The sequence below is a fragment of the Cavia porcellus genome, unplaced genomic scaffold (assembly GCF_034190915.1).
Source record: "Cavia porcellus strain 051 isolate PalLab524CR breed Dunkin Hartley unplaced genomic scaffold, mCavPor4.1 scaffold_28, whole genome shotgun sequence".
NCBI lineage: Eukaryota > Metazoa > Chordata > Mammalia > Rodentia > Caviidae > Cavia > Cavia porcellus.
In genome coordinates, this window is record NW_026947511.1 from 39,547,103 (window position 1) to 39,567,982 (window position 20,880).

A 20,880-nucleotide genomic window follows, 5' to 3' on the forward strand; every position below is an offset into this window, starting at 1 on the left:
TTGATGCCGTGAAGCCGCCGCCCGGAGTTAAGATGGCGGCATCAATGGCAGGGGTCGCTGGGCGGCTTCGGCGGGCTATTCGAAGGTCGCCTTCATGGGCAGGCCGCAGCCGACGGCCGCTGTCCACCCAGCCCCCTCCAACCCAAGGCTCGGCCGTGAGGGACGCCTTCCTGAGCTTCTTTCGCGACCGCCATGGCCACCGGTTGGTGCCTTCTGCTTCTGTGCGGCCCCGCGGCGACCCTAGCCTGCTATTCGTCAATGCGGGCATGAACCAGGTGGGGCGGGGCAAGCCCGTGAATTTCGGAGAGAGGAGCCGCGGGATTGGGCGCGAGACTGGGGGGCGGGGCTCACGGCATCTGGGGAATAAGGGCAGTGCGTGATTCGGCGAAGCTATTGGGGGCGGGGCTCGGGAGGGAAAACTGGTGGAGAAGGATTGGATTTTACATCCTGATGGGGGAAGGACTGTATTTATTCATTCATGCATTTACCTATTTACTCATGCGTGTATGCGTACGTGCATTCATTCTGTGCTGTGAATCAGGCCCAGGCTCTGCGCAGCTTAGGCAAGCGCTCCGCCACTGAGCTACATCCCCAGTCCTAACATCTTTCAGTAAGAATAACTTGTACTCAATCCCTGGTACCGATTAAAAAAAAAAAGAATAACTTGTACATCAGATACCCTATTGTGTGCTAGCTACTGTATTTAAGCTTGGATCTTTGAGCAACCACCTACTACCCTAAATAGTTCTCACCTGAACATTAAAGATGAGTGGGAGGGTAAAGGCCGTACAAGTTCCCTACCAAATGCTGTTATTGTGTTCAGTGCCTAGCACCCCATAGACCTTTTTGCACCCTGAAAGTTTGGGGTATGGTTAAAAAGTGAGATAGAGGCATCTACTTATCAATCTCCTGTTTCCAGCCATTCATACATTCCTCTTCCTTTTATTTTTGCTGTTTTCCTAGCAGATCTCTGGTTCATGGTTTCTTTACCCTTTCTCTGCCTCACACACACTAGAGATGGCCACATCAGACTCCCCAGTTGGCACGTAGGACAAGACCACACTGTAGTCTCAGGGTTACAGTCAGCCTTCATTCTGAACAGCAACATCTGTGTCCACTGAGATGTTCTCTCCCCCTTCCTGTGCTCCCAGTTCAAGCCCATCTTCCTGGGCACTGTGGATCCACGAAGTGAGATGGCTGGCTTCCGACGTGTGGCCAACAGCCAGAAGTGTGTGAGGGCTGGAGGACGCCACAATGACCTGGAAGATGTGGGCCGAGACCTTTCCCACCATACCTTCTTTGAAATGCTCGGAAATTGGGCCTTTGGGGGTGAATATTTCAAGGTGAGTCTCCCGGCTCAGGCAAGGCCTCCTTCTAGATGCAGGGGCAAATGGCTGGAGGAATGTGTGTCAGAAGAACGTGTCTCACTTCCCCGATTGGATTCTAAGTGCCTGCTGCCTAATTGCTGGTCAAATGTGCATGAAAAGTGGTCAGACAACAATGCTAAGATGCTAACTGGAGTCCAAGATCACTCTAGGCCAGGGCGGGCAGAAAATTTCATAGAATAGGGACTTGGAAAAAGAGAAATGTTAAGAGAACAGGATGCTTTCTGGGCAGGAATAGAAGCCGTAGCAAAAATGGTCATGATGGGGTGGGCATTGGACAGTTTTGTCTCAATCTGAAGCCTGAGTTACTGTTGCTCGATTTGCATACATGTGGGCCTCCAGCTGGTTTCTGCTGCAGGAGGAGGCTTGCAGCATGGCTTGGGAACTGCTGACTCAGATCTACGGGATCCCTAAAGACAGGCTGTGGGTCTCCTACTTTGGTGGTGATCCCAAGGCAGGACTGGACCCAGACCTGGAGACCAGAGACATCTGGCTCAGCTTAGGGTAAGTCACGCCTCTCCTCAGCCCACTCTGAGAAGGCAGGAGGACTGGAAACAGACCTGGCACCAGTCCTCAGAGCCTCCAGAGTGCTGTAGGGCAACCTTGTTTTTCCTCTTCCCAAGTGAGTACCTGGATGAGGGCTCTCATTGCAGAGGGGATCCCAGCTTCTGAATCTGTCCCTTTCCTGCCACTTCCTTGGTCTTCTCCCCAGGGTACCTGTCAATCGTGTGCTTTCTTTTGGACCACAAGAGAACTTCTGGGAGATGGGGGACACTGGCCCCTGTGGGCCTTGTACTGAGATCCACTATGACCTGGCTGGTGGGGTGGGAGCCCCTCAGCTGGTGGAGCTTTGGAATCTGGTCTTCATGCAGTACAACAGGTAATGAGCGCTGAAGCAGCACGATACACAGCTAGAAGTGAAACAGGTAGCAGTCAGCAGACCGATGCACTTGTAAAACGAACAGTGCTGGGATACAGCTTGGGGTAGAGCATTTGCCTAACATGCGTGAGGCCCAGGTTCTATCCCAAGCCCTGCAGTAAACAAAAAAAGAACCCTGAAGAACGCTTAGTATGTGTCAGACATATTTCTAAACACTTTTCAGAAAATAACTGATTGAATCCCTAGCCTTTGACTGTGAAAGAGTGGTCACTGTAGTTCTCTGACCTCTTACATGAGTGTGTTACAGTTGAACCTAATGATCTCTAAGATTGTTTTGTAGCCTTACATTGTCTCTCTAGGCAAAGAATTCTGAGCATTAGGTGGCATTTGGTTCCAGGCAAGGGCCCAGCTGGGGTGAAGGTGGGAGTGAGGGTGGGGTTGGCCCTTTATGACAAAGGGCAGGACCCACGGCCTTCTCCATTTGCCACTGGGTATGAGGCGGGGTACCCACTGGGTTCCTTCCACTGTCAGCCCCCTGGAATCCCTCATTACTCTGCTGTACCCTCCTTACCCCCTAATCCTGGTTTGCCTTCCTCTTGCACACTGTCCCTGGCCAGAGAGGCCAACGGAAGCCTGCAGTCCCTTCCCCAGCGGCACGTGGACACAGGAATGGGCCTGGAGAGGCTGGTGGCCATGCTACAAGGCAAGCATTCCACCTATGACACTGACCTCTTCTCCCCACTGCTCCACGCCATACATCAGGTAAGCAGGTGGCAGTGGAACATGTGTGAAAGGAGCATGCGCTGGGGGTAATGGAGATGCTGGTAAAGACGTAGCTTCCTCCCTGGGTCCCAGTGAGCCTAGTGCTGGGCCCAGAACAGTGTCCTACGGGCCAGAGCAAATCACTGGGCTGCACAGGCTGGAGAGGAAGAAGCAGACTTCATCCTAAGACAGGGAGCAACTATGAAGTCATACTGCAGAATGGCATGTGCTCAGGACAGGCCATTTTTGCAAACTGCCACCAAGACGAGAGTAGAAGCCAGACTCTGTAGGCCCATGAGTGGTGTAGCCTGCCTGTCTTTGCTCCTCTGACCCTCAGTTTCCTCACCTTGAAAGCAAAGATAGTAATGCCTCCCAGAGGGGCTGTTTCCAGGATGGATGCCATGTCCTTCATGGCACAGTAGAAGTCCAGCAAGTAGTCACAGATATGATCGTCACCTGGGCCAAGCAGAGCCCTATGAGGACACCAACAGCACCATCTGCCTGTCTCTTCTCCCACGTTGCAGGGCTGTGGGGCACCCCCTTACTTGGGCCGGGTAGGAGCAGCTGATGAGGGACACACAGACACAGCCTACCGTGTGGTGGCCGACCACATCCGCACACTCAGTATCTGCATCGCCGATGGTGTCTTCCCGGGGATGTCAGGGGCCCCGTGAGTCTTGGGAGCTACAGCAAGGGCAGGGGCCACAAGGTTGCTGGGAAAGGAGGGGCAGGTGGAGAGGTGGGGCAGGCTGGCTGCAAGCCAGCTGTGGGGCTCACCCTGGGCTCTGACCTCCTGTAGGCTGGTCCTTCGCCGGATCCTTCGTCGAGCTGTGCGGTTCTCTACGGAGGTGCTTCAGGCACCACCTGGCTTCTTAGGCAGCCTGGTGCCGGTGGTAGTGGAGACACTGGTAAGGGCAGCACTTCCTCCCTGGACTTCAAAGTACCCCTGGCCTGGGCACATGGTGTTCCCTTCCAGCCCAGCACGTGTCATGGACTGACAAAGCCATACTTGCTCACAAGAGGCAGGGGCACTGCAGGAAGCCCCCTCCCAGGCTGCCTATCCTGTGACCTTGGGACCCTTCCTCCTGCATCCCTACCTCCCCTTTGGAAACCCTGTCCCCATATGAGTCCCTCAGAGCAGCTGAGTCTTTAGGACATCCTTAGGGAGGCCAAGAGAGATGCAATGGGCTGTTATCTGTCACCTGTCCTTCCCTAGGGAGACACGTATCCAGAACTGCGGAGGAACTCAGCCCAGGTAGGAAACCGTGGGGATGAGAGAGCTGTGGAGAGAGGTGCTCCCTGAGGGGCATCCAGCTCCACTGCCTCCTGCCTGGCCAGATAGCCAGCCTGGTGTCAGAGGAAGAGGCCGCCTTCCTGGACTCACTGCAGCGGGGCCGGCGGATCATTGAACGCACCTTGAAGCGTCTGGGGCCTTCTGACCTGTTCCCTGGTGAGTTAGGGACCTGGCAAAGGCGAGGAGTGCACAGACATGGCCAGGCACAGGATGGGGCTCCAGGCCAGCTCATCTCTCCTGACCCCCACCCACGAGTCCTCTCCTTCCAACACACAGTGCCATGTGCAGGGAGAATTCTGCCCTGCTGGCCCCATCCATGCTCTCAGCCACTCTGCCCCACACATGCCAGCTCCCCTTTCTATGGCATCTGCCTGCATGGTTAGAGCCCCATCTTTTCCCCTCCCCTCACTTTTCCCCCTTCTTTTGTCCCTGCCTATCCCTAACAGACTGTCTTCCTTCCCTAAAGCTGATGTGGCCTGGTCCCTGTCTATGTCTGGGAACCTAGGGCTCCCCCTAGACCTGGTGGAGCTGATGCTGGCAGAGAAGGGCGTGCATCTGGACTCTGAAAGGCTGGCACAGCTGGTGGAGGAGGAGGCCCAGGTATGGGTGGGGACACATGATATATCGGCCCCTTGCCCAGCCCTGGGCTCTGTGGGATGATCGGATGGAGCCCCCAGCCCTGCCACAGCCTACAGGGAGGAAGCAGAGGATAGGGCAGCATAGCATCCTGGAGAGGGGCCAGGGGACAGCAGGGGCAGGCAGGAGGCCTGGTCCCAGGGTGCCCAGCCCATGGCTGCTTTTCCAGCCAGCCCAAGGGTGCAGGGCCCATGAGGACCAGCTCTCCAGACACCTGTGCCCTGCACTTGTATTTTGTAGCTTCGGGGCCGCCAGGCTGAGCCAGCTCAGGAGCAGAGACTGCGCCTTGATGTCCATGCGCTTGCAGAGCTGCAGCACCGTGGGGTGTCCCCTACCGATGACAGCCCCAAGTACAGCTACTCCCTGCAGTCCACTGGGAACTATGGTGAGAGCCAGGATCGGTCCCCAGGGCACAGGCTTGCTAAGGTCACCTCTAGGGCTCACTGTGGAGACCCACAGGCCATGCCCCTAGTTCCCACTTGGCACTGACAGCCCTCTGCACCCTGCAGAGTTTGGTCCCTGTGAGGCCCAGGTGCTGCAGCTGTACACAGAGGATGGGGCTGCTGTAGCCAGTGTGGGTCCAGGCCAGCGCTGCGGTCTCCTTCTAAACAGGACCAACTTCTACGCTGAACAGGGTGGCCAGGCTTCAGACCGGGGCTATCTGGTGCGGATAGAGCAGCAGGTAGTGTCCCCACACCAGGGTAATGGCTATGGGAACAGGCTGGGGCCACACTGGGCCAGGGCCAGGGAAGTCACAAGCAGTCAATCTGTGTCTTGCCCTGTCCTTCCTAGGATGTGCTGTTCCCCGTGACCCAGGCCCAGGTCTGGGGGGGCTTTGTCTTGCACGAGGTGCTGGCCTCTGAGCACCTACAGGTGGGGGACCTGGTGCAGCTGCACGTGGATGAGGTAAGAGTCCCATCACGCAGGCCTCAGTCTCTGCAGCCTCTTCGCCCTCCCATTCCCCACACCCAGCCCCACCCAGGCCCCTGAGTGACAGCAGCATTTTAGGACTGGCGTCTGAGCTGCATGGAGAAGCACACAGCTACCCACCTGCTGAACTGGGCACTGAGGGAGACCCTGGGCCCCAACGTGGAACAGCGGGGCTCCCACCTCAACCCTGAACGGCTGCGCTTTGACGTGGCCACCCAGGTAAGCCCAATGTTATGGGGCAGAATGACCAGGCTAAGGGCCAGGCACTGCTGTTTGGTCTTTGTGATTCTCTAGAAGCCCCTTTCCCAGACTCTTCCTGCCAGTAAGGAGTCAGGCTAGCCATGGTGACCTCCTGAAGTCCTGCTGTGTGGTTCTCCTCACCCATAGCCACCAGCATGCTTTTGCTGCTGCCCCAAACCAGCCTTGGTCAGACCCAACCACCTTCTTCTCTTTCATCCCATCTCCTGGCTCCGAGCACATCTAGCTGACAGGTCCTGTGGCATCTGACTGCTCTGTGCCCACAGCCCCCTCTTGCATTCCCCCTGCCAAGCCACCTGGTCTAAGCTCCCTGAGGACACAGCCTCCTCTTGGTGGCTTTTGCCAAGTGATTGGTGCCCAGTGAAGGCCTGCGGCTTCCCACAGGCCCCTCTCACAAGTTCTTGGAGCCTTCTGCCCTGCTTACAGAGCCACTGTCCCATGCCAGCCATGCCCCGGGGCCTGGGGACAGTCCCGGGAACATGAGAGTGACATGCATGGGGCTGACGCTGTTAGTCTCCCCCTGCCCCAGTCCCCCCTGACCCCAGAGCAGCTCAGGACCATAGAGGACACCGTGCAGGAGGCTGTGCAGCAGGACAAGCCCGTGTACATGGAGGAGGTACCTCTGGAACTCACTGCCTGCATTCCGGGGCTGCGATCCCTCGAAGAGGTGAGCAGGGCCACCCTCTTGGTGGCAATGGCTGTCCTTGACATCCCCAGCGGGTCATACCTGTCCTCCACAAGCCATTATAGCCCAGCTCCTCCACTGCAGGTGTACCCAGACCCTGTGCGGGTGGTGTCAGTTGGGGTGCCTGTGGCCTGTGCCCTGGACCCCATGTCCCAGGCTGCACTACAGGCCTCTGTGGAGCTCTGCTGTGGGACGTGAGTCATCCCCTGCTACCCTGGACTGTGCCTTTCCTGGTCTGTGGAGCTACATAGCATTTGGCCCAAGGCCCAGGCTTCTCCCTACTCCCTCATCCCCTTGACTTCTCCCTCCCACCCACAGGCACCTGCTTCGCACAGGGGCTGTGGGGGACCTGGTTATAACTGGGGAGCATCAGCTCACCAAGGGGACCACCCGCCTGCTGGCTGTCACTGGGGAGCAGGCCCAGCAGGTCAGCACACTAGTGGGCCCAGGAGACTTCCGAGTGTGGATGGGGCAGGGGCCACACACTGCAGATATTGCCAGGCTCAGGGATTCCAACCGCACAGCCAGCATGGGTGCACATACATTGGCACACTGGTGTGGCTGTGCCAGCTGTTGGCAACTGGCATCTGTTACCATAGCGCTGGTGCCATGATCATACCCGACTCTTCCACATTTCTGACTTGGTGTTAACCAGCAGTGGCTGCAAGCCCCTGCCCTAAGGTGGCCCTGACTATCCTGTCCCCACCCTGCAGGCCCGAGAAGTGGGCGAGAGCCTGGCCAGGGAGGTGGACGCAGCTGCAGAGCGTCTGAGTCAGGGCACCAGGAACCTGGCGGAGGCTCAGCAGCTGTCCAAGGACATAGGACGACTCACAGAGGTGAGGGCCACCCTGCCATGGAGCCACTGCCCACCCTCGGTGGGGTAGCTTGGGGACACAGCAGAGGTGACAGTTCTACCCCTGGCCACAGGCTGTGGACAATGCCATGATGCCTCAGTGGCAGCGGAGGGCACTGCAGGCCAGGCTGAAGTTGCTGCAGCGCCGTGCCAACACCACCATCCGCAAGCTGGAGCTGGGTCAGGTGAGGGCACAGGTGGTCCATGAGTGGTAGCCTCTTCTTCCTTCGCCGGTCAGGACCATCACCAGGCTGGTCCCACATAGTGTCTCTGCTGCAGCCTTCCCTCCTGAGGCCTCTCAACTGTGAGCAGCACCCACCTCTGCCTGCTCCTTGCCGCCTGCAGCTGGCCTGCCCCCTTTCACCTGTGGGGACCTGTTTGTAGGGCCAGGAGCTGTGACGGAAGGGAACAGGCGAGGTGGGGAAAGGAGACAGTAGTACCTGAGAGAGGAGCCAGCAAGCCATGCCTCTCTGGGGAGGGACAGCAGGGCTGGGGTGAGGGTTGGGTTCCGACATGGGAGCGATAGCAGATCAGCCCTCTCATCCTGTGTCCCTCCACTCTGCAGGCTGCTGTGAAGTCCCAGGAGCTGCTGAGGCGGCATGAAAAGGGGCCTCTGATCGTGGACACTGTCTCTGCTGAGTCCCTCTCGGTCTGTGTGAGTGCAGGGGCTGGAGGAGGGAACATGTCCTTGGGGCAGGGTCACCCATGCCCTCCCTTTCCCAGATGCTGGTGAAGGTGGTGCGGCAGTTGTGTGAGCTCGCCCCAGGAACCTCTGTGCTCCTCCTCAGTCCCCAGCCAGTGGGCAGTGTCCTATGTGCCTGCCAGGTGGCCCAGGTAAGGGAGCATGGCCAGTGATTCGGGTTCCACACTCACACCACCACCCCCAAACAAGGACTGGGGCAAGGAGTGGAAACCTCTAAGGACGGCCAGGCCAGGGACAGGGCAAGCTCCTTGTCCCTAAAGACAGCCTTCTCCAACCCAGAATGCACTGCAAGATCCCCTGATCACCCCTGCCTAAGACCTGCTTCCCTGCATCCCTGCAAAGCTGCTCACTGGCCCAGCCACTGTGATGGGGTGGAGGGGCCCCTTGGGGCTGCTCCACATCACCTGCCTTTAACTCTGTCTGTCCCCAGGGTGCCACACCTGCCTTCTCAGCAGAGGCCTGGGCTCTGGCTGTGTGCCGCCACATGGGAGGCAGGGCCTGGGGCTCGAATGTGGTGGCCCAGGGCACCGGAAGCACTGCAGACCTGGACGCTGCCCTCAGTGCAGCCCGAGCCTATGCCCTCAACCAGCTCTGACCCCAGCACTTCAGGGACCTATAGGAACCAAGCACTTGGTACCCTAGAGGAGACCCACGACCTCCCAAATGTCTAGATGCTGACCTGAAGGAGGCCACTTGTTCCTGCCTGACACAAGGACACATAGACTGGGAACACAGAAACATTACTCCCATCAAATGTGCAAACAGCTACTAAGGCTATGACTGCTCATTAAAGTGGATTTCACAGAGGACAGAAGGCTTTGGAAGGTTCTTTTTCTTTAAAAAGGGTAGGCTTGGCCTTACCACCATGACAAGGGTACCCATCACCAATGTGACCACTCATAACACAGAAAAGCCTACAGGATCCAGATCTGGACCACCTCGTTGGCGGAGTTCCGGGATGGTCCATGTGACAGTGGATACCCACAGATGCTCTGGAAGTGTCAGGTGGAGATCATGGCAGCTAGCCAGACCCTCCTAGGTCAGACTCAGAAGTCCAGAGTTTTCTTTCAGCTCCGCTGCCTGGTCAGTCCGCTGAGCAGTGAGAGCTGGTCAACTGCTGAGTCCAGTGGTGCCCCCTGGGGTGAGGGGTGGAGAGGGAGCAGTGAAGAGGTGGTGTCAGTAGATGACATTCCAGTGACACCAGGGATCAGGGGGCAGCTGAGCTGGACAGTCAGCCAAGAGCATTGCAGGCTGGAGGACAGCAGGGAGTTGGCCCCTAGTGATGACACAGCCAGGGCAACTACACACTTTTGAAACTAGCTGCCCAGCACATGCCCAGCCTGAGGGAGGAAGCTGAGGTAACGGTCAGCCTCCACTCATCAGGATGGGTCACCAGCTTGCAGCACCAATGCTGGGAATAGGAGAGGCCCAAGGGTGTCTTCAAGGTCAGGAGGCCCTGGTCCCTAGGTACCAGCTGTCTCCTTGCAGCGTCTTCCTGAGATGATGTGTGGGACTGGCAGCAGCAGGTCTCACTGGCCCTCAGGGTGGCCACCAAGTTAGGTGTGGTGCCCAGTGTTACTGGTGAGTCACCATAGGGTCTGTGGTACCAGTAATGGATCCCCTCGAGCTGACATTTAAGGAAGCTCAGCATTCCGGGAACCCTCTCTCCACCAGGAGCACAGTTCCTTTTCATAGCTGCTCCTTCCGCCTGTCCTTCCGCCCTGTACTGGGGCTGGAAGGTGCTGGTGCCCGCCTAGAGCTGTGGGAGCATCACAGGCTCCTTGCCTGGGCCTGCCATGAGAGATCCTGGAGAGGTGGGGTTAGCCCTTCCCTACTCTGCTCCCCACCAGCTTTTCCAGGTCCTCTCCCAGAGAGGAGCACAACCAATATGAACTCGCCCCTCAAAGTGCACATTCCCACATATCGCACAGCCCGCACCGCAAACCGCCTGCCCCTGCATTCGGTGGATCTGTGGGAATCACGGACTGACGCAACGCAGCGCTGGCCCCGCCCCTGGCAACGCGGGGCGTCCCTAGCAACTCCCTGGCAACATCAGCGTCTCTAGTGATCTCCTACCTGGCTACTGTAGGGAGCGTGGCCAGCGCCCTTGGCCCACTGGGGCCATTGCATGACCCCAGTATATCAGTGTTGGAGGCCCTGGGACCCTCCGAAAAGTAACCTCTCCCCCTGCAGGCCCAGAAATTTCTCCTCTCTTCCCCTCCCACACACCAGGCTGTGGTTCCCTCAGTTACTGAGAAGCCAGAGTCCTCACCCCAGGTAGGATGGGGAGGGACTGCTGGGTTGTCTGAGGGAGCTGGGAGCCAGGCCCCTGGAGCTCCTCTTGAGGCAGCAGACTTAAGCAGGCAGGAGTTAGCGGGAGCAGGCTCGGGGGATCGGGGGACCATGATTCTCAAGGGGCAGAAGAGCAACCTGCCTGGCTGTTAGGAAAACTTTCTTACCTCTGTTCTCTGAGCTGCAAACGGGGACTCCTCAGCTGGGAATGTAGGTGTGGCTTGTCCTAAGCTAAGTCACTGTGGGCATGAAAGAGATCAAAGCAGAGATAGACACAAAACCAAGGTCTTAGGACAGCCGCCCCAGGAGGGCTGTCCTAGGGACCCTGGGTACAGGTGAGTGGGGCGGAGCCAGTGCGCGGGGCGGAGCCGGTAGAGTGCGGGAGATCAGAGAGGCGATGAGAGAGGGAGCCTGGGAGAGTGGGGACTACGGGTTCTCAACATAGGGAGGGAGGATTGCTGAGGGCGGGGGTTGTGACAGCAGGGTGAGATGGCCCCTGTAATGTCATCTATGGGTGGTGGGTGGGGGATCCCTGCCTCCAAGTCAGTGCCTAGATTAAATGGGAGAATCTGAAACTTATTCTCACTGGGATGTGGATTTTACACATACATACATCTGTGTATCTTCTCTTGTTATGTATCCTATGCTTGACATTCAAAGTATGCAGCCCTCTTAGGTGTCCAGGAGCCAGCCAGTCCCTGTCCCAGTCACTAGCTTCTTCATCCATCAAATGGGCTGAGGAAGCCTGCCCTGCCTCCATTATAGGGTGGGTGAAGACACAGATGAGAATAATTCTGAAGGGACCTGTTACCGTCACGCCTGAGCTGATGCTGTCCAGTGCCAGGAAAGCAGGGCTGTGAGGCTGGATGTGCAGCGTAGCTGCAGAGGATAAGGCTACCACATTACAGTCCCAGCTCTGAAAGTGACGACTGGGGGCCTTGGCCCTTCTCAGCTGGCTCAATGAACTATTTCAGTACCTGGCAAGATTTTCCCATAATTCCTCTCACCAAACTGTGACCTAGCAACATTCAGCTTCAGCAAAAGGGACTTGGAAACAGCAGTCATATTAGGTCTCAGGATTATGGAGGCACCGGGCCGTCTGGGGTCTCAGGGATAGGGAGGAAGGTGCCGGGGTGCTCCAGGTCTGCCATCCATTCCCTCTGGACTCTGTGCCTCCTGCTGCAGGCAGCCCTGTGTGTGAGGGAGAGGTTCCCAGCAATGGGGGCTGCAGAACCTTCAAGGACATCTGTCCTTCTGTTGCCTGCACTTGGACAAACCTGAGGAGGGCTCTGATTGGCTGGCACTGTAGCCACCCCCGGACCAATGGCTTGGGCCAATAGGATGCTCCTCACCAGCAGCTATTCTTAGAAGTGTGGGGCAGCCCCAAACACCAGCACCTACCAGAGCAGGCCTGAGATACAAGCGGGCAAGAGTGGGGAGCAGCCCCCACCCTAGAGCCCCACTCAGTAATGACAGGGATTGGAGGCCGTGTTCGCAGTGCAGGGGACAGGAAAGCCCATAGAGTGGTGCTACTACGCTCAGACCCAGCGCACCAGCTTCCCTTTCCCAGGCACAGTGGCAGAGGCCCGCAGTGTCCTGAGTGCAAGAGCTGGGAGGCCTTGGACACAGGAACCCGGAAGCTGTCTGTGCCCAGTGGGACGAAAAGGCTTCCCAAGGTCCAGACATGGGAGGACCAGCTCATGCCAGGAGCCCCTGGCCCAACAGCTGGACTATGGTGATGGCAACAGGAAAGGCCAGAGGGGCCTGGGGAGCAGGCAAGTGGAAGCAACACCCAGATATGGGGCGTGGGCAGGATGGCCCGGACCACTGAGCTCAGGGGAGAAAGGAGATAGGCCCTGAGAGAGGACAGCAGGACATGGGGGGGCTCAACACGTGCGTCGTGGGCACAGTGTGAAACCTGCGGGAGAAAGAGTGGCAGAGGGTGACATCCACCTAGAGAGGGGCCACGTGTCAGTATCTTCACAACATAAATAACAGGAAGATAGAAGTTCATTTTGCTCATTATCCTTTTAAATATACACTTTTTTTTTTTTTTTTTTTTTTTGGCTTTTTGAGACAGGGTCTCATTGTGCAGTTCAGGCTGGTGTTGAGCTCACTTTGTAGCCCAGGCTGGTCTCAAACTCACAAAGATCCTCCTGCCTCAGCCTCCCGAGTGCTGGGATTACAGGCATGCATCACAATGCTCAGCTATCATTAGGTTTTTAAAGTAAGTTTTTTAAAACATTCAGGGTCAGGGGCTGGGGATTTAGCTCAGCGGCATAAGCACCTGCCTTGCAAGCAGGCGGTCATGAGTTTGAGCCCCAGTACCGATAAACAAAACAAAACAAAACAAAAAAAAAGAAAACAGAGAGAAAAAAAAAAAAAAAAAACATTCAGGGTCAAAATCCTGCATTTTGGGCCAGGGATTTAACTCATTGGTATAAGTGCCTTCATGGAGAACGAAAGATTATGAGTTTGATCCCTGGTATCAAAACAAAACAAAAACCTGCATCTGGTAAAAAGTTGCCTATCAAAAACATGTTTGTTTGTTTGTTTTCCAGTACTGGGTATTGAAGCCAGGGCTTTTGTACTAACCTACATCCCCAGCCTCTTTTATTCTGAGACAAGGTCTTACTAAGTTTTTCAGGCTGGGCTCTAATTAAAAATCCCCCTGTCTCAGGCTCGAAGAAGGCTGGGATTACAGATGTGCCCTGCTACACCTCACCAAAACTATTTTTGTGATTCATATTTTTAAAACAGCAAGTGATTAAAGGAAAATGATCACAGTGAGCGTATTATACAGTTAACGATCCTAGTGTTTGCCTTAGAAATGATGCCAGGCCCCATAGTCCCAGGCTCCTGGGTGGGCTCTTATGGTAACAGCTGGAGCAGAGTGGCCCTGTCCCTCCCTTTGGCAGCTGTTGAGGCCCTGGGAAAGGTCTCCCTGCCCCAGGAGGGGTCTCCAACGAAGAGGAGCAGGGACCAGAATAGTGAGGTTGGGTATAGATGTAGCAATGTCCACTAGGAATCTGCATGTCCCTGCCAAGCCCGGGCTGCTGCCTGCGGTGTGACCCACAGTGTCCACAGGGACTAACAGAACAGCCAGGAAGGGGCCCGGAGTCAAGGAGCAAGGCCAGCCCGTTGCCTGACCCTTCTCCCTGCCTCCATGCTGCCGTGTAGCCAGCCTCCAACACCACCGCTACTTCAACCCAGAGAAAGGTCCCTGGGTCAAGTCCAGGCCCACCCTGTGCTGTCACCTGCACCCACCCCCAGCAACCTTTCCAGATATCACCAGTAGTCACCAGGTAGCATCTCAGAGGAATTCCAGCATGGGGAAAGAAGCATCATCCACTTAGAGACATGAACCCTGAAGTTCAGATAGGTTGAGTAATTGGGCCAAGGTCACACAGCAGGTAACTGGCAAAGCAGGAAATTCACAGTGAGGACTAAAACAGTGTTCATTCCAGCCGCCCCCTCGCAGGGTCCTGAGTCCAAAGTGGGCCTTCGCTGAATTCCCATTTGGTTTCCACAAGGGGTGTCATCACGCAGGAACAACGTCCCCACACTGCCCAGCCACCAACCTCCTCAGCCAGGCTCTTCCTCCTGGAGCTGCCTGGCACCAGCAAGCACCATCTGGTCCCTCCCTCTGCCAAGGATGCCTTTCCCGGATTACCGAGTCCCTCCCCATAGGCCGTGCCACAAGGCCTTGAGGCAGGTGCCATCTGAGGGTGCTGAGTACTGGGCAGTCAGCCCTGCCCGCCCCCAGGTCTCCGAGCACAGGGCAGGGTGGCCCCAGACCCCGCCGCACTGCATCCCCTGTCCTCAGCACCAGACTGAGCTGCCTTTTTCCCTATACTTCTGTGTTCCAAGCTGCCTGGGGTGTGGGGCCAGGAGAACCGGGAGTGGTCCTGATGGGGAGATCACAGGAGGGCTCAGGGCTGGAGACCCCGAGGAGCAGAGGCGTAGGGACCAGCACCGTGGGCAGACCATGCCTGGTTCCCTGTCCTTTCTCTCCCAGCCCAAAATGCCCTCAACACCAGATGACCACAGACCAGATGAAATCCATCCTTGTTCTTTATAAGCTGTGCAACATTGGACAAGTCAGTTAACCTCTCTGTGCTTCCATTTCCCATCAGAAAGCAGGGGGAAATGTGAGTGCCTATCTCTAAAAGTTTTTGTGAGGGTAAATGTGTTAATACACATAAAGGAGTGTGCAGTGCATGCGGGTGCTAAAGAGTGAGTCTCCTCAGCTGCTTGCTACAGTTTCATGTGCCAGACAGTTTACTCTGCTTCCTTCAGTCAGGATTTCACTCCCTCCCCCTAATAATCCTCTCATTTCACAGAGGCAGCAGGAAACTCAGAGAGGTTCAGTTACCTGCCCAAGGCCACACAGCTGGTGGCTGAGATTTGCACCAGCATCTATGCTAGCTCTGCACTCTAAATGCCTCCAAATCCTCACCTCTCTCACTTCCTCTCGTTCCAGGTCCCCACCAGTATCAAGGACTTAAGCAGCGTCTTGTGTCCAGGTCAACTAGGGGCCTCCTGCCCCCTTGTTACCAGCACTCAGCATGCAGGACTCCCGGCCCCCACCCACATCGCCCAAACTCAGCTGGTCCCCCTTGGTCCCGAGGTCCCCCTCTGTTGCAGCCCACAATCCAGCCACGGGCCAGCAGCCTGCCAAACGCACTGTTCCGAATTTCCGCCGCATGCGCAGGCTCATTGCTGAGGACACTGAGTGGTCACTGGCCATTGTGCCCCTCCTCACGGAGCTCTGCATCCAGAACATCATCAGAAACTTCCAGAGTGAGTCTGTAGGAGGGAGGAGGGCCCCCACGCCCTGCAGACCCCACTTCTAGGCTCCCAGCAGACTCTGCCATTCCTGCCCTTCACTGCCCTAGCCAGAGGCCCCCCTTGGCCCATACCCTTCACCCAGAACTCTGAGCCCCAGCACATGTGGCTTCCTGGCTTGCTCTGGGACCATACTCAGTCCAAAGAACATGGGTGAGGGGAGAGTGGCCTCTGTGCCCTGACTGCAGGTCTCTGAAGACAGGGCCATCCTTCTGTCTCCAAAAATGATGGCCACCTGACCTATATGTGCTTTTTTCATCTTTTCCCTCTCTGTCTTCGCTGGCTGGAATGTGAGATTCCGGAGGTCAGGGCAACCTGCCCCCCACCCTTGGGGCTCAGCCCTGCTGGCATTGTCCTGCACACAGCACATGTCAGACAGATACACTTGTTTTGTTGCTGTTGCTGTTTGTTTTACTTTAGAGACAGGGTCTCATGATGTAGCTCAGGCTGGCCTCAAACTGATGGCAACCCTTCTGCCTCAGCCTCCTGAGCACAGAGTTTACCAGCATGCACCTCTATGCCTGGCTCCAGATGCATTTGTTTGAAATGAATGAATCACATCAGACAAGCAGGCTCTGGATCAGGGACTATCTCCTCCATTGGACTAGGTGACAACCCGTGTGCCTCCACAGACTGATCCTACCCAAGACTGGACACTGCCTGTCCAGCTGCAGAAACATCACCAAAACAGGGCGCTATGTTGCCCCCAGAGCTATGACCCCCCCACCCCTGTTTTTTCTCCTCTGCTCCCAAAGAAAACCCAATCCTGAAGCAGCTGCCTCCAGAATACCAGCAGAAGGTCCTGAGCCAACTGCCACCTGACCTGCCCCTGGCCGTGACTGCCAATCTCATCGACGACGAGGGCTACTGGCGCCGCTGCTGCATGCACCGCTGGCCTGTGTGCCACGTGGCCCGGCACGGTGGCAGCTGGAAGCGCCTGTTTTTCGAGCGACACATGGAGGGTCTGCTGTGCCACTTCATCCCTGGCACCACGGACCCTGGCACCATCCTCGACCTGCTGCCCCTTTGCAAGGACTTCATTCGCAGCCTCCGTGTTGACCAGCTCCTCCCGCCTGTGTACCTGCCGGCCCCACCCCGTGTGGCGGGAGACCAGTCAGATTCAGCCAGCGAAGGGGAACCCGAGGAAATCAGCGCCGATCACTACACGCTGGGCCCGCTGGTGGCCGGCCTGAGCCAGCTGGAGGAGCTGGACCTGGTGTATGGTGTCAAAGACTGTGGCATGAATTTCGAGTGGAAGCTCTTCCTCTTCACCTACCAGGACTGCCACTCCTTGGCGGCTACCATCAAGGCCTGCCACACACTCAAGGTATCTTCTCAGCGCCCCGCCCCGGGCTCTCTGTGCCCTCCTCGATTTCCTTTCCTGCCATCGCCTTCCTCCTGTCTCCTTTCCATTCATGGACAGAGCTGCTTTTGTTGCTGCAAACTGAACTCTGGGCTTGCTTAGTCATCAACAAACATCTTTACTCCAGGCCCTGTCCTGGGTGCTGAAGAGGTGGCCCTGCGTTGACAGTCACCCCGGGTGGCCTCTGCAGCTGAGGCCGCGATAAAAAGCACTAATTGCTTCAAGCTGGGGGGTGGGGGTGGAGTTTGCAGACTGCAGCTGAAACACAGGGCACCCAGTTGACTGCATTTCAGACAAATAGCAAATGATTTTGTAGAAGTATGTCCCAAACATCACATGGGACACATTTGTCTGTCTGAAATTTTAATTTAAGCAGGACCCCTTGGTTTAGGGTTGTGTTTGTTTCCCATCATTGAGCCATACCCCCAGCCTGGGCATCCTGTATTGTTTCTTGCACCCCTAATTAGGATAAGTGCTATAAAGAAAAGACGTGTGTGTGTGTGCGTGCGCGTGCATGCGCATGTATACATGTGTGCATGTGTGTGTGCATGTGTGTGTGTGTCAGAGCTACTGTGCTGCCAATCACTAAGCTGGGCTCGAACTTGTGATCCTCCTCGCCTTGGCCTCCCCCAGGGATTACAGGTGTGCACCTGTAAAAAGAAACGTTCTTCCTATTTCTTTCTTTCTTTCTTTTTTTTTTTAATCAGTACCAGGGATTGAACTCACAACTGCCTGCTTGCAAGGCAGGTGCTTATTCCGCTGAGCTAAATCCCCAGCCCCAAGAAACATTCTTTTTTTGTAGGCTTTTCTTTTTCTTTCTTTCCTTTTTTTTTTTTTTTTTTTTTTTTGTACCAGCAATCGAACTCAGGACCTTGTGCTTGACAGCAGGCATTATGGCACTGAGCTGAATCCCCTGCAAAAGAGACATTCTTATGTGTGATTATAAAGGTGCATTTCTCCTCGCCAGAGAAGGCTTCCTGGAGCAGTGTCACTATGCAGAGATGGGGCGGGGGGCTGTAGACAAGGGAAAGAGGGGAGCTGTTCCAGTGGGAAGCAGCACATGTAGGCCCCTGACGGGACAGCAGGGCCAATCCAGGGCCTGGCAGAGCGGGCTGTGTTGGTGGAGCCAGCGTGGGGGAGCAGGGCGGAAGGCTCCATGCTCCTGGAGAAAGCAGGCCTTGTCAGGGATCTGGCTTTCTTGAGGAGCTCCAGGCACCATCTGAATTTTTTTATTTTCTGTTGCTGTCACAAAGTAACCAAAGCTGGGCACTTTGTAAAGAAAAGAGGAGTAGCCAGGCATGGTGGCACAGATTTGTAATCCCAGCACTCAGGACGCTGAGGCAGGAGGAACGTTGTAAGTTTGAGACCATCGTGGGCTATAAAGTGAGCTGAAGTTTAGCCTGAACTGCATAGTGAGACCCTGTCTCAAAAAGACAAAAAAAAAGATGGGCCAGGAATTTAGCCTGCCTGGCAAGTGTGAGGTTGTGAGTTCAATCCCCAGTACAAAAAAAAAAAAAAAAAACAGAGAGAGAAAGAAAGAAACAAAGAAAAGAAAAAGGGGAGTCTTTAGCTCAAGACGCTGGGGGCTGGTGCTGTGTGTAGCTTCGGGCCTGCAGGGATACCACTGCTTCCAAGTCATAGCACTGTGGAGGTTTTAGCAGGGGAACTTCATGTTGTTGGGTTGAGGACATGGCAGTCACCTGGGAGTTCCCTGCCACGTGGAGACAAAGACAAGGGTTGCTGGAACCTTGACTTGGCCTGCAGAGAGGGGAGGAGAGAGAGAGTAGAGGAAAGGAGCTTGAGCAATTGCATCAGCAGCCTCACTGGCATAAGGAGGTGAAGAGGAGGAAGGCGCTGGAGGCATCAGGCCTTCCTGCCTGGGAGACCAGATGGTTGGAGAGGCCACTGGCAGGATGGCGATGGCAGGAGGAGGGCTGGGTTTTACTGTGAGGTGGCCTGGCACGGCATCCTCCGGCAGAGCAGCTCTTGGGAGAGATCTGAACAAAGCCTGGAAATGGGTGCCAGCTTCACAAGTGTGGGCTCAGCGTGGCACACCTAAGGGAGCCAGAAGAGGGCCCGGAGACACTGGCAGGTGACAATGGGAGCAGAGCCTGCCAGAAACGTGAGGCAGGAGCGAAGGGACCTGGCATTGTGTGCCTGAGCCGTGAAGGGTGCGTTCCAGGAGGAGGAGTGAGGTGCGGCGTTCTTGGCACTGGGGGCTGACTTAGAAAGCCTGGGAGTTCCTGGGGAAACTGCAGTGGGGTGCCAGGGCCGGGGCAGGAGCCCAAGAGGAGAGGAGGGGGTGCTATGATCAGCTTTGCCAAGATCTTGACTGGGAAGGTAGAGAGAAAAGCAGAAATAGGTAAAGGCTTTAGATTTGCCTAAGAAGAAACTCGAAAGTCAGGCATGATGGTACATGTGTCTGATGCCAGCACTTGGGAAGCTGAGGCAGGAGGATCCAAAGTTCTAGCCTAGCCTAGGTAGTGTAGCAACTTTGGCTTTAAAATTTTTTTTATTTATAAGGGCTGGGGGGAAAAAGTGAGGGTGTCTGGGGATGTAATTCAGTGCAAAGATGCTGGGTTCAATCCTTGGTACCACAAGACAGAGACAGAGAGAGATAAAGAGATTTCATCAGCCAGCAGAGTGGGAGCAAACAGTGGGAGGCTGGGGCATCAGACAGACCTGAATTCCAAATCTGCACCTCTGGTTGAGTAATGGAACTTTCCTGAGCCTTTCTCTGCCCAGAGTGGAGAGAACAGGCCCGACTCCACAGGGGGCTGGTGGCCAGGGAAATGGTTATCAACCATGCTGGCAGTGTGCCCGTCCGTAGTAATCACTTGACCAATAGTAGCCTCTTCCTCCTGCCACCAATTCTGTGTCACAGGATGGGCTGCCCCACCCAGCTGGCCACCTACAGAAGGTGCGCAGGCAGCAGGCCGGTCACCTTCTGCCCACCCGCAGATTTTCAGGCTGACCCGCAGCCGCGTGGATGACGAGAAGGCCCGCATTCTGATCCGCAGTTTGCTTGACCACCCGGCCCTTGAGGAGCTGGACCTGTCACACAACCTCATCGGGGACCGCGGGGCACGTGGCGCTGCCAAGCTGCTCAGCCACAGCCACCTGCGTGTGCTCAACCTGGCCAACAACCGCGTGCGTGCGCCTGGGGCCCAGGCTCTGGCTCACGCCCTGACACACAACACCAACCTTCTGTCCCTCAACCTGCGCCTCAACTGCATCGAGGACGAGGGCGGCCAGGCCCTAGCACACGCCCTGCTGTTTAACACGTGCCTCACCACCCTGCACCTGGGCGGCAATGAGCTGTCTGAGCCCACGGCCACACTCCTGTCTCAGGTCCTTTCGGTCAACACCACGCTCACCAGCATCAACCTGTCCTGCAACCACATCGGGCCGGTGAGCCAGGCCTCTGGGAGCGGGGCGGGCTGCCTGCAGGAGGAACACTGGGACCTTGGGCTTCTGGTGCTACATGCAATGTCACTCATGCATACATGCAGAGTCGAGGGGTGTCCCCAACATCTGCTCCTTTCCCTTTTGTCTTCACAGTTACCTATGAAAATGAGACTTTCTTTTTGGTGTGTGTAGTGCTGGGGATCAATCCCAGGGCCTCGTGCATGGCAGGCATGTGGTTTACCACTGCCCTCCAGCCCAGCCTGTCTTTTCTAGGCAAGCACTGCATTACCAAGTCATGCTGAAGCCTAGCCTGAGTCTTCTGTAACAAACAGTATTTCAAAATACAAAAACAAAAACATGTTTCTCAAATTTTCTTGACCAAATCATGGAAGAAGAAATGTAAAGTACACCAGGCTGGTGGTGCTTGTCACCCAGCACTCTGGGGGGATAAAGCAGGGAAATCACAAGTTCCAGCCTGGACAATCTAGTGACTTAGAGAGACTCTGTCACAAACCTTTTAAAGATATTCTTAAAGGGGCTCAGGGTGAGCCCATGGTGGTGCACTCCTATAATCCCAGCACTC

The 20,880-nt window shown here is 56.0% G+C and overlaps 2 protein-coding genes and 1 long non-coding RNA gene across 4 annotated transcripts in view; 2 read left to right on the forward strand and 1 right to left on the reverse strand.

Moving 5' to 3' along the window:
* Positions 1–9,200, forward strand: Aars2 (alanyl-tRNA synthetase 2, mitochondrial). 2 transcript variants are annotated; one of them, XM_003473831.5, is made up of 22 exons: positions 1–275; positions 1,152–1,343; positions 1,744–1,889; positions 2,098–2,265; positions 2,883–3,027; positions 3,552–3,697; positions 3,827–3,935; positions 4,244–4,282; positions 4,366–4,477; positions 4,788–4,921; positions 5,198–5,342; positions 5,467–5,639; positions 5,750–5,863; positions 5,966–6,106; positions 6,675–6,812; positions 6,915–7,024; positions 7,149–7,257; positions 7,544–7,666; positions 7,758–7,868; positions 8,249–8,332; positions 8,407–8,517; positions 8,817–9,200. In XM_003473831.5, the coding sequence occupies exons 1-22, from the start codon at positions 33–35 to the stop codon at positions 8,979–8,981; spliced, it is 2,958 nt and encodes a 985-aa protein (XP_003473879.2). In that variant the 5' UTR covers positions 1–32; the 3' UTR covers positions 8,982–9,200. The 2 variants fall into 2 exon arrangements, with proteins under 2 accessions (XP_003473879.2, XP_063094865.1); XM_063238795.1 differs by having other exon boundaries at positions 90–275; positions 1,728–1,889.
* LOC134473677 (uncharacterized) lies at positions 9,201–11,008 on the reverse strand. Its single transcript, XR_010044052.1, has 2 exons — positions 10,846–11,008; positions 9,201–9,522 (listed from the first exon to the last, which is right to left on the reverse strand). It is a non-coding gene; the product is annotated as an uncharacterized LOC134473677 (long non-coding RNA).
* Tcte1 (t-complex-associated-testis-expressed 1) overlaps positions 10,439–20,880 on the forward strand; it is a 13,099-nt gene continuing 2,657 nt past the window's right edge. Inside the window, exons 1-4 of the mRNA XM_003473630.4 lie at positions 10,439–10,663; positions 15,162–15,481; positions 16,282–16,853; positions 19,851–20,300. Of these exons, the coding sequence (XP_003473678.2) occupies positions 15,247–15,481; positions 16,282–16,853; positions 19,851–20,300 (1,257 nt within the window). The 5' untranslated portion in view covers positions 10,439–10,663; positions 15,162–15,246. The remainder of the gene's footprint in view (positions 10,664–15,161; positions 15,482–16,281; positions 16,854–19,850; positions 20,301–20,880) is intronic.